Source organism: Paramisgurnus dabryanus, chromosome 20 (assembly GCF_030506205.2).
Source record: "Paramisgurnus dabryanus chromosome 20, PD_genome_1.1, whole genome shotgun sequence".
Lineage (NCBI taxonomy): Eukaryota > Metazoa > Chordata > Actinopteri > Cypriniformes > Cobitidae > Paramisgurnus > Paramisgurnus dabryanus.
The window spans coordinates 6,209,438-6,221,829 of NC_133356.1; the positions used below are offsets into that span (position 1 = coordinate 6,209,438).

A 12,392-nucleotide genomic window follows, 5' to 3' on the forward strand; every position below is an offset into this window, starting at 1 on the left:
TATGAATGCCACAGCATTAGATAATAAAATCAAACCAAGACGTATTGTTTTGAAAAAGATCTTCGTTCAGTTCAAAATAAAAATGCAAACTTGAACACTTCCTGGTTGGCAGATGCTAATGGAACATATCCATATCTAATGTGATCAACTACATCTGTGGTTACTTTGCTAGGAGACATTACAGTACTTACAAAATGAAAGTGATCAAGGTTTTAGCATAATTTGTTTGCAAATGCCACTTGCCTTGACATTGTCATCCAACACAAATACATTTATACATATAGGTGTCTATGTCACACTTAAAATTTACTTTCACTAAAAAAAAACTGAACTCAGCATTGAGTCAAAAAGGGACGAATCCAACGCGTTGGGTTATAATTTAACCTACTGTATGCTGGGTTATTGTAACCCATTGTTACATCAAGTATAAACCTTTTCTTGGTCAATTTAACCCTACTGTTGGGTTTGTCTCAATTTGACCCAATCGTTTGTTTAAAAACAACCCAGCATTTTTTGTTTGTAAGTTAAGTGTTAAAAGGGGCCATGGCATGAAAATCTGATTTTTCCATGTTTAAGTGCTATAATTGGGTTTCCAGTGCTTCTATCAACCTAGAAAATGTAAAAAAAAATCAACCCAGTAACTTAGTTTTGGTAAACCATTCTCTACAAGCACGTGAAACAATAGGTCATTGAAATTTGGCTCTCCTTATGATGTCATAAGGAGATCTTATTATAATAATACCGCCCCTTAATCTGCACTATACAACCATGGAACAGCCATTTATTGCAGAGGGAAAGAGAAAAAGAAAACAATAATTGACAGCACAATTGAGTTTGAATTGCAACAAACCACCATCATTGTGATCAGTGTTTGAATTTCATCAGCTCATTTGCATTTTAAAGGACACACCCAAAACGGCACTTTTTTGTACACACCTACAAAGTATCAATTTTAACATGTTATAATAAATTATCTATATGGTATTTCGAGCTAAAACTTCATATTATGTGCTCTGAGGACACCAAAGATTTATTTTACATCTTAAAAAAGTCTTGTGACATGTCCCCTTTAAGTAATCTTAAAGCAATACTCCAACAAAATATCTAAATTACCCCATAATGTACTCACCTTCAAACAATCTGAGATATGTGTTCATAATTTTTTGAACTAACACATTTGGAGTTATTTTAGTAAATGTCTTTGCTTTCCAAGATTATAATTGGAGAAAACATGAATCAGGCAACAACTTTTGACTTTGTAACCCAAAAAAGTGCATCCATCTTTAACAGAAGTAATCCATATGGCTCCTAGGGGTTAATAAAGGTCTTTTGAGGGTAATCAATGCAATATTGTGAGAAAAATCCATATTTTAAACTTTATAATTATAACTAATTGTTTACTAGCTTCCGGTAACAATGCCATCTTTGCGATACACGAGAGTCACTGCAACGTACCCGTGGCAACCAATGCTTACTATGGTCAAACTCTTTGCATAAATCACGAGTCCAAGATGGCGCCTTTACCTAAAGCTACACTGTAAAAAATACTTTTTTTGTTAAATCAACTCGGATTTACAAGTCATTTCAACTTACTATTATTTATCTTGACTAGAGATAAGTTGTTATAACTACAGGTGAGTTGACTTTTCTCAACTATATTTTATAAGTTGTGACAACTCATCTCTGTTGACATGACTTGTAAATCTGAGTTGATTTCACAAAGAATTTTAAGGCAGCAAAGTATTTTTTACAGTGTAGTTATTATAGTTTATAAAGTTTGGACCTTTTTTATTACAAAATCGCATTGATTACCCACAGAAGACCTTTATTAATCCATTGGAGCCATGCAGATTACTTCTGTGAGGATGAATGCACTTTTTTGGGGTTTAAAGTCAAACTTTTTCCATGATACCGGTTTTCTACCATTATAAAGCTTGAAAACGCAAGGATATTTTAATATATATCATATAATTTTGATATTTGGCTGGAGAATCCTTTAAGTGTACTGGAAGTTAGAAATACATTTCACATGACCAAATCATCCTGACTACATTAATAGTCATTATAGTTGTAGTCGAAAAATACTGTAATGTGCAATTCCAGTCGGTCATAATGGTCCATTACTCACTGGAACATGTGAGCTATAAAGATGTTAGATGCATTTATTTTAACATGCTTAAAAAAATCAAACAGAAACTATTTTATGAGCATTTCCACTGAGCTTTCCAGTGCTGTGGATATTCTGGAAGTGCACATCCTGTCTGCTCCAAGTCATCTCATGAAGTCTGCATCGTAGTGAGGGTCTCTCGAAAATAGCTCGTCTAGACATTATAAATGACATTGACATCCATCTACCACCTCATATCATGGCAGGTCATTATGTCGGGACCACCATACACCTCTTGTTTCTTAACCGGTCTGTGTTGTGGTAATGTGTTTAGCACACACACTGAAGAATCGACTTCCCTGGCCGCTGTCACGTACAATTACACCGAAAATACAGACTAACTCTGTGTGAATCCAGCGTACGTCTGCAGAACAGACATACGCACACTGCCGAATTACGAGTATGCCTTTTTAGGCTTTTCAGCATTCACGACTGTGATGTAGACAAAATGCAATTGGCTATTTAAAAAATGGCAAGTCGTTAGATAAGTCCCACCCCATCTTCCTGTTACAACAGGAAGTACATCTCTGCAGATCAAAGTCTTCAATGGATTCTTAACAGTGCATAGAAAATACATCAAAAGAAAATAGATCTAAATAAGATGCTTACATTAAATGCAACAACAAACATCTCAAACATGAAAGATGTATAAAACAGTCCCCTCATACAACAGAAATAAGCTTTCAAAACTTCACCTATGCAACCTAAAATAATGATCCATCAGAAAAGATGTGCGATTACAAGAGAAAATCTCTCTCACTCATCACAGTGATTTGATTCCCTCGCGCTGGTTCATATCAGCGGCGGCAGTGACAAGAAATCCCTGTTACGCGCTCCCCTTACTCGAAACATTTCCCTAACCAACTCCAGACTCACAACAGAGCCTGCGCTTTATAAATAGGAATTGTTCTGCGTTAAATTAGACACAGAAGCCGGACCCTCCGCTGAGACCCTCATGCAGTTTTCATTACACTCTTCCCTGTCCAATATCCAGACCCTCGATATCTGGTTACAGATTTCAGTTTTTGCTATGGATGCTGATATTTCAGGACTGAGGGTAATGGGCAGCAGCAGAAAGCCTTTGAATGGCGTCCAGCGCGGTGAAGTATCAATTTATGGGAGCACGAACCATGTGTTTATGAAATTAATAAACTCTGTGCAGCCAACTCGAGTTTTGCAGGCCTTTCATAGCACATTGGCAGATCTGCAGGCTGAGCGCTTGAGGTCCTCAAGGTCTGGCACGAACGCTTTCGCAGAGCGTATGAAAGATGTTTTCTTTAGCTAGGGCTGATGGAACAGCGAGAGGTTTCGCTTTGCTGTGGAATTCTGCTCTTTGTGTTATGCAAGGTCGGAAGATTACACCGGAAGATTTGGGCAGTGTTCGGTTGGTTGCTTCGCGGGTGTTTGTTGTGGAGGCTTGTTTGCATAAATGAGATGAGTTGGCATGATGTTGTCCGTTTTGTAGTATTTCTCGTTGTTTTTACACATTGCTCTGTGCAGGTCAGTGGTTTATAAATAATTAACACAGCCATTTATGCAGACTCTTAAATTGACAAAAATTTAATTCCTTCTTGGCTAACATGTTTATTTAAAGCAGATAACTTTACATTCATGATGTATGTATGTCATTAGCTATAAATGCAACTAACATTGCTTTTCTAAAATAACTTTTTGCATAGTCATACAATAAGTAGTAGATCTATTTGTCCAACCCTTCTCACAGAGAAACTGTGATTTATAATGGGGTCAGTTACACTGGCTTTACCCCCATTCAAGTCTGTTCAGTGTCTCTTTCCTGCTTTCTCACATCATCTCCTCTGTTCTTTCCACACCATCTTCCTCTCATTTTACATCATCCCCTGCTCTTCTCCCACCATCTTCTGTTCTTCTCAGATTATCTTCTGCACTTCTTTTCTTTGATTTTCTCTTGGTCTCCCCACACTTTCTCATTTACATTTACATATCCTTTGTGCGTTTCTTATCTCCCACCATCTTCTCTTGTTCTTCTTATCTTACACCATCTCCTCTTGTTCTTCTTGTCCCCCACCATCTCCTCTTGTTCTCTTTTACACTATCTCTTCTCACGCCATCTACTTTCTGTACTTGTCATCTTTTGCTTATCTCTACTCACATTGTCAACTTTTCTTTACTTACACCATCTTTTGTTCTTCTCTTTTCGCATTATCCCCTCCTGCTCTTCTCTACTTAGAATATCTTCTGCTTTTCTAAGTCCATCTCCTGCTTATCTCTACTTACATTGTTTACTGTTCTTTTCTTCTTACACCATCTATCTTTGCTCTTCTCAGATCATCTCCGGCTCTTCTCAGATCATCTCAGGCTCTTCACAGATCATCAACTCTCAGCTCTTCTCAGATCATCTCTGGCTCTTCTCAGATCAACTCCTGTTTTTCTCAGATCATCTACTGCTCTTCTCACACCATCTACTCTCGGCTCTTCTCAGATAATTTCTGTCTCTTCCCAAATCATCTCCGGCTCTCTTCAGATCATCAACTTTCAGCTCTTCCCAGATCATTTCTTGCTCTTCTCACACCATTTACATTCTGCCCTTCTCAGATCATTTCTGTCTCTTCCCAGATCATCTCATTCACTTCTTACACCATTTACTCTCTGCTCTTCCCAGCTCATCTGCTCCTCTTTTAACACCATCTAATTGCTGCTCTTCTTAGATCATCTCCTCCTCTTCTAGCACCATTTATTCTCTGCTCTTCTGAGATCATTTCCAGGTCTTCCCAGATCATCTCCTGGTTTTTTACACCATCTACTCTCTCATCTCTGGTTCTTCTCAGATCATCTCCTGCTCTTCTTACACCATCTACTCTTGGCTCTTCTCAGATCATTTCCGGCTCTTCCCAGATCATCTCCGCCTCTTAGTAGATCATCTCCGGCTTTTCTTAGATCATCTCCTTCTCTTCTTACACCATTTACTCTCTGCTCTTCCCAGATCATCTCCGGCTCTTCCCAGATCATCTCCTGCTCTTCTAATACCATCTACTCTCTGCGTTTCCCAGATCATCTCCGGCTCTTCCCAGATCATCTCCTTATCTTCCCAGATCATTTCCTGATCTTCTCACGTCATCCACTCTCTGCTGTTCTCTTTTCTTAGACCATCTGCAGCTTATTTCTGTTCACATTGTTTACTGTTCCTCTCTTCTCACATCATCTCTGGCTTTTCTTAGATCATCTCCTTCTCTTCTTACATCATTTACTCTCTGGTCTTTCCAGATCATCTCCAGTTCTTCTCAGATCATCTCTTTCTCTTCTCACATCATTTACTGTCTGCTCTTCTCAGATCATTTCCAGGTCTTCCCAGATCATTTTCTGCTCTTCCCAGATCATCTCTGGCTCTTCTCAGATCATCTCCTGCTCTTCTCACACCGTCTACTCTCTGCTCTTCTCAGATCATTTCCAGCTCTTCCCAGATCATCTCCTCCTCTTTTAACACCATCTACTCGCTGCTCTTTTCAAATCATCTTCTCCTCTTCTCACACCATTTATTCTCTGCTCTTCTCAGATCATTTCCAGGTCTTCCCAGATCATCTCCTGCTTTTCTAACACCATCTACTCTTTGCTCTTCCCAGATCATCTCCAGTTCTTCTCTCAGATCATCTCCTCCTCTTCTCACACCATTTACTCTCTACTCTTTTCAGATCATTTCCAGGTCTTCCCAGATCATCTCCTGCTCTTCTAACACCATCTACTCTCTGCTCTTCTCAGATCATTTCCAGGTCTTCCCAGATCATCTCCTGCTTTTCTAACACCATCTACTCTTTGCTCTTCCCAGATCACCTCCAGTTCTTCTCTCAGATCATCTCCTCCTCTTCTCACACCATTTACTCTCTACTCTTTTCAGATCATTTCCAGGTCTTCCCAGATCATCTCCTGCTCTTCTAACACCATCTACTCTCTGCTCCTCCCAGTTCATCTCCAGCTCTTCCCAGATCATCTCCGGCTCTTCCCATATCATCTCCTGCTCTTCACACACCATCTACTTTCTTCTGTTCTCTTTTCTTAGACCATCTGCTGCTTATCTCTATTCACATTGTTTACTGTTCCTCTCTTCTAACATCATCTCCTTCTCTTCTCAGATCATCTCCTGCATTTATCTTCTCACAGTGTCTCCTGCTTATTCCAAACTTTCAACAGCCACACTTGAAAGAATTGGTGAAGTCTGTGCCTGTCCCCCTACATCACATCTCTTTCTCTTACCCTCTCTCCCCACTTCACCTCGCCTCCATCACGCTACTTCTGCATGAACAAACTCTACTGTTGTTTGAAAGTAGTATAAACATCACAACTGTTTCGCATAGACATCAGTGAGATTAAATGGAGAGGTTTGCTTTGGTCTCCTGCTTCTTAGATGTTTCTCCTGTGGCCAGTCATTTCACATGCATCTTCAGTTGGACAGTTTGCGTCAAACTGCTCAGATTTTCCAAGAGACCAAAGGACTGGCATCCAAAATGAGAGATTTCAATATAAAGTTTTAATTTCAGACAGCTGTGTTAAGTGACGACAGTGAAATGTCACAAGACACAAAATCTACTTCTATGTGTATGATGTGGTTGTGTGTATGTTTGGGTCCATTTATGCAAGTATACAGGCTTATAAAATTGTATATATATTTAAACGTTTTATGTTTGTGTGAATATGTGTGTTTTAGACGGCTGTTTTAGAGCAACAGGTGTGACCTCATTGTGGTTGCTGCAGAAGCAAACAGAGTCTGCATCAGATACGCACACACACATACACTCGCCTTTGTCTTTCATTTGGTTTCTCACACTCACTTTTTCTCCTGTATGTTTACAGTTATGCAAGATACAGTCTGCATTGTACATTTATTGTGCTTATTTAATACCCAGTAAATCTTAAGTTCAAAGTTGAGAGCAGCACGTATGCCCCTAAAATAGTAAATCCTTAAAATGTTTTAAATGTAATGTTTTAGACATTAGTAATGTGCTCTACAAACAGAATGGTTAAGTTTGAGGCTGAATTGCATTTCGAGGACGTGTCCAACAAAAGGACTTGTTTTGACAAATGCAGCAACATTTGTGTGAATTTAGTGTGAGACTGTCAGTTTGTCTGGCCATTGCTGGAAAAGGCACAGATCAAGAAACTTGCTTGAAAACTATTTATTTTGCATGTCCCTTTTAGTTGTTTTTAAACACTTGACTTTAAATTTAAAAGGTGAATGTTAGTCATTGCACTTGATTTGGACTTTGTCTCCTTTTCTGGTTCATAGACAATTTTTACAGATCTATAGAACTAAACTTTAACCCTAAATCATGAGTGTATTTTTACTCCTCACTACTTCTTTTTGTAATGAAAACTTAAAAGGATAGTTAATCCAAAAATGGAAATTCGGTCATCATTTACTCAAATACCAACCTGTGAAAATGTCTTCATTCTGTTGAATACAAAAGAAGATATTTTGATAAATTATGGTAATTGATGGCACCCATTGACTTCCATTGTATTTGTACTTGCTACTGTGGAATAGGTACCATACTGGACTGTGTTCTTATCATTGTTAATCAAAATTTGAAGAGTTTGGTTCCAAAGCGCCATAAACGGTATTCACCGTATTCACAGTATTAAAAATGACTTCATAATTCTACGCAAAATCCGATATCCGCCGTGTTATTCTGTCATCTTTTCTCCCTTTTTTCCCCAAAACGCAATCAACGCCAGTACTCCTTCTCTGCAGAATGCTATAAATCTGCTCAACCAATCACAGCGCACCATTCAACGCATTGTAAACATTAATGGCGGCGCTTTGAATACACACTAAATCCTAGTTTTCCTCATCTACTTTGTACTTCGTGATCAACAAACAAACAAATGCAAAAACGTAAATGTGATGGCATTGATAAACCTGTGGTGGTTTTCTGTGGCGGGGAAGAAACGTAAGCCACTCGGGCGACGAAAAAATGCCAGCTGTTGCTTGTTCTCACATGACAGCATCAAGCTTATGTCACGCTAACACATTGACCCCAGGGTATCTTATGAAAAACTTTTACATTATTTTACTCAAAGTCAACGAAAATCGTGCAGGACCAAACATTTTATAGCTGATCGCTGTCAAAAAAAAGTTCAGCGACGAAGTCCCAAGGATGACAGCAGCAATGACAGTGTTCTTAATATGACAAAGTAAGTGTTTTGATTAATGCCATTAATGTTTATTTTTTTAATCAGTGTATACCACTAGTCAACTAAATGAAAATAACATGGCAAAGATGAATGCACATTTATATAATGATTCAATAGATTTATAGCATTTTGAAAAAAAACTTTATGCGGGGAACAAATTATCAGTTTTTTATAATTAATCTTTGAAAATCAAGTTATGGATTTGAATTTTTAATGTTATTATAACCTAAAGATGCCATGTGAAAGTTTGTAATGAAAATAGTGGTTTTCATCTCGTCACTTTCTTGGTATAGAAAACACGTTTTTATCAAAATTAGTCAAAATGGATTTATTGCGTTTTGGAACCAAACTCTTCAACTGTTCAAAAAAATAAAGAAACGTATACCTGTATAGGGTTAGAACAACATGAGGGTGAGTAAATAAACATAAGACACTCCCTTAGTCGTACAGCAGCTGTCCTAAAATTGGAATGATTTGGGCTTCAAAATTTTAAAAGATTCAGATGAAGACTTGGGAACTTGATAGATTCTGGCTTTTGAAGTGATTCAATCCAAATTGAATAGAAAGTATATTGTACCGTGTATTTACTATGGTGTTTTCTTGTTGATATCTGCTCTGAGCAAAATGCGTTTCACACTGAAAAACTCAAAGCTGAGTTCAGAGCTCACTTACTCTTCAAATTTTAAGAAAAAAGTTTGCCGTCACATTTTTCAAAATGTAACAATAAATTACTTTTATTTTCTGGGTGACGGTCACCGTTTTCATCCTTTCCTCTTAAACCACCTGGTTCGATTATGATATTAGATTAGATTTAACTTTATTGTCATTACACAAGTACAAGTACATGACAACAAAATGCAGTTTAGGTCTAACCAGAACCAAAAGCAATATAAACTATAAAAAGCAATAACAAAAGCAATATAAAAAGTGCAGGATATCAGTATTTGCATAAGTGCAGGATTAGATGATACTATGAAAATAATTTACAGGTGGGTGTGTACTATGAACATAATATACAGAAATGTACAAATGGATGGTTACATAATAAATTAGACTACACAGAACAGTAGTGAAATGAATTTTAAGTAGTACATAAATTAATTATGGACTGTAGCTAATATGTACAGTTTTACAATCCTACTGTATCACTTCATGATAAATGCAATATTTAAGGATACTGTAGTGTTAACCAACTCAAATAAACACAAGTTAACTAACTTTTTCAAATGTGCAAATGTGTGACTCTGATTGGATGAGTCACATTTAAAGTTGCTTTGGCTAATGTAAAAATCTACATGCTAATGAATGAACTATATTACCTGGTGAAAGAAATGTGGATATGATAATATTTCTGTTTATGAGACTGAACTGTCAATTTTATCACATTATGGTGATTTTTACATCAGCGAAGGAGAGTTTTTAGGCATGTGAAGTGTATAATTGCTTGCTTTAACCAATGTCTTAATAAATAACAAAGCTTAAAAATACGAAATGATTACAGAAAAGGATAACATGCTTTTTACAACCACATGTCATGAGATGGAAACTTGATTTTGGGAATTGGTCGGATTGTGAAAATTGGGCATAGCATGTCAGGTGATTGGAGAGGTTTGATGTGATGTCAGCCATTACACATAGGCAAGTTATTTAATTTTGATGCACGATTACGACTTCAATTAAATAATGCTTACAAATAAACTGTACAAGAAAAGACCAGGATCGGCCATTTTCATTTTAAGTTGGCATATTAATCTGTAAATGTCCATCACACGCTGATAATCACGTAAACATTCCTTGTGTTTGTTTTTTAAGCACATTCTAGACAAAAACGTCCCAGCACCTCATCACACATGTTGACGTTGCCATGGGGACAAATGGAGGAGAAGGAGCTCAGGAGATGCAAATGCCGGTAAATCGCTAATGTTGACTTGGGCTCGTACCCACACATATACACAGCGACCACAGAGATGCTGAGAGTGCCCTGGCTCCACAAGTTGACTGGTTTGCGAGTTCCAGTAAAGGTTGGTCTAGTTGGTTCCTCCCTTGCGTCCTGCGCTAAAAGTACGTTTATGGTGCTAATGCTTGTGGTGAGCAGCCCATTATGATCCAAACCCATCAGAACGGCTTCAAACGGTCCTCAGACTGCAGCGTTATAAAACAAACATCTTACGGTACATTAATCTAAAGGTATCTGATGTACATGCAGCAGGGAGTTTGGCTTAAATGATGCATTGAATAACCTTATTTTCGCACAGTTGAAATTCATAGTAAAACCATTCGGACTTATCAACGCAACTCCTATGTAATAAATAAATACTCCAAAACTTTTTGTCTCATCATCATAGATATTTAAAAAATGAAGTCTCTACCGTAAACTGACAGGCTATAAACTGGATAAGTAACACATGAAAAGGTGTTATGATAGTTCTCAGAGGAGTCTGTTTTCCCTATAGCCTACATTCATAAACCCACACATACGCATACAGTCACACGTTGAAGCTGCCAAACTGCCACAGTCACACTATCCACAATGACTAGAGAAGACACACAGATCATCTCCAATGACCGTAACGACTATCAAAACTGTCACTGACAACAGCAAATGAGAAAAGTAATGATTGGGTGGGCGACTTACCTCGCAGTAAACTAGACGAGTAATTGGAGAATGCGTCAAAGATGCTGTTTGAAGCCATGTGTCCCGTTCTGGAGGGAAAACGACTGGCCTTTCCGCTCCCTCAACGATGAAACCCTGAGAGGACGACAGTTCGAGAGAGAGAAATAAAGGAACTACATAGACTGCCTGCAACCAAGAATTTGGGGTTTGAGAATGCCACAGGAATCTTTTGCCACAAGCCGTCTAACAGAACTGCATATGTGCTGTGTGGTGAAAGCGAGCGATAGAGCAAGCGAGAAAGACCCAGTGAGGGACACCGACCATGGGATGGACTCACCTGAAGATGAAGACTCTCTCTTTCTTTCTCTCTCTCTCCCTTTCTCTCTCTCTCTCTGGTGGTTGTTGTAGCAGTATAAAGGTGGTTTAGTCGAAAAGTTGAAACTTCAGGTGTCTGACACTCAGGCAGCGGTGATCTCCGTGGTAACGGCCTGTCAGTCGCATGTCTGAGGTATCCGAGGTCACAGCTCCCGCGGTAGCGCTGCTGCACGGCAATCCCACGATCTGATTGGTGGAACTTGGATCATGTGACTCATCTCTCTCTCTCTCTCTCTCTCTCTCTCTCTCTCTCTCTCTCTCTTACTTGCATGTAAGTTCTCTTTCCCTTCACATAGTTTGTCTTACCTCTCTGATGGTATTTTTTCAAAAGCTGATGGGCCTTCCAGAACAGCGGCCACAAACGTACGCAACCCGCACCAAAGACGCAAACTCTTTGCGAGGGGAAATTAATGAAAACAAGGAAAATGAGAGGATTGTTGGGAGTGATGTGTTGAAATGTGTATATGAGCGTGTGAGTTTTTTGGTGGTTTTGGGCCTGTTAAACCACCCCTCCACCCTCACTCACCACTTGATAGTATCTCAATGTTACTCTCATTAAAAACAGCCGTGCCAGTCATTTCAGCCTTCCTCTAACTTGGTTTTAGCCTCGTTTTTACCCAATACTCAATGCTCACTGAATTCTACATGTTTGTGGTGGCCTACTTTTTTATTTCCAAAATATCTATGGTAGTTGCACAAATGACCTGATTTTAGTGACCCTTTTAAAAGTAAATGTGTTTATCTGTTGATCTACCAGTAGTTGAGTAACGGTTTAAATGTGAAGGTTTAAATGCCAAGGTGGCACTTTGGGGAATGGGTGAATTTTCAATTTACTCAACAGCGTCAACTTACTCAACAGGGTTTTGTTAAGTGAACATCACATTTATTGGTGGATCACTGCGTCTGCTTCACAAAGGTCATGGGTTTGATCCCAGGAAACATGCATAGTTTTATAATAAATGTACTTTCTCAGAAAAAAAGGCACAAGAGTCGTACCTTTTTGTCACTGGGACAGTACCTTTTAAAAAGATCTTAACATTTAGCTAGAGATATGTATCTTTGAGGTACCAG

General features: G+C 38.5%; 1 protein-coding gene across 4 annotated transcripts in view; it reads right to left on the bottom strand.

Annotated features, from left to right (window-relative positions):
* runx3 (RUNX family transcription factor 3) overlaps nucleotides 1-11,513 on the bottom strand; it is a 71,133-nt gene extending 59,620 nt beyond the window's left edge. The window contains exons 1-2 of one of the 4 annotated variants that reach the window (XM_065296132.2): nucleotides 11,284-11,513; nucleotides 10,968-11,081 (exon numbers count right to left, since the gene is read on the bottom strand). In XM_065296132.2, the coding sequence (XP_065152204.1) occupies nucleotides 10,968-11,025 (58 nt within the window). In that variant the 5' untranslated portion in view covers nucleotides 11,026-11,081; nucleotides 11,284-11,513. Of the gene's footprint in view, nucleotides 1-10,967; nucleotides 11,237-11,283 lie in introns of those variants that run through there. The other 3 variants (XM_065296135.2, XM_065296134.2, XM_065296133.1) reach the window with 3 other exon arrangements.
* Between the last annotated feature and the right edge of the window lie 879 nt (nucleotides 11,514-12,392).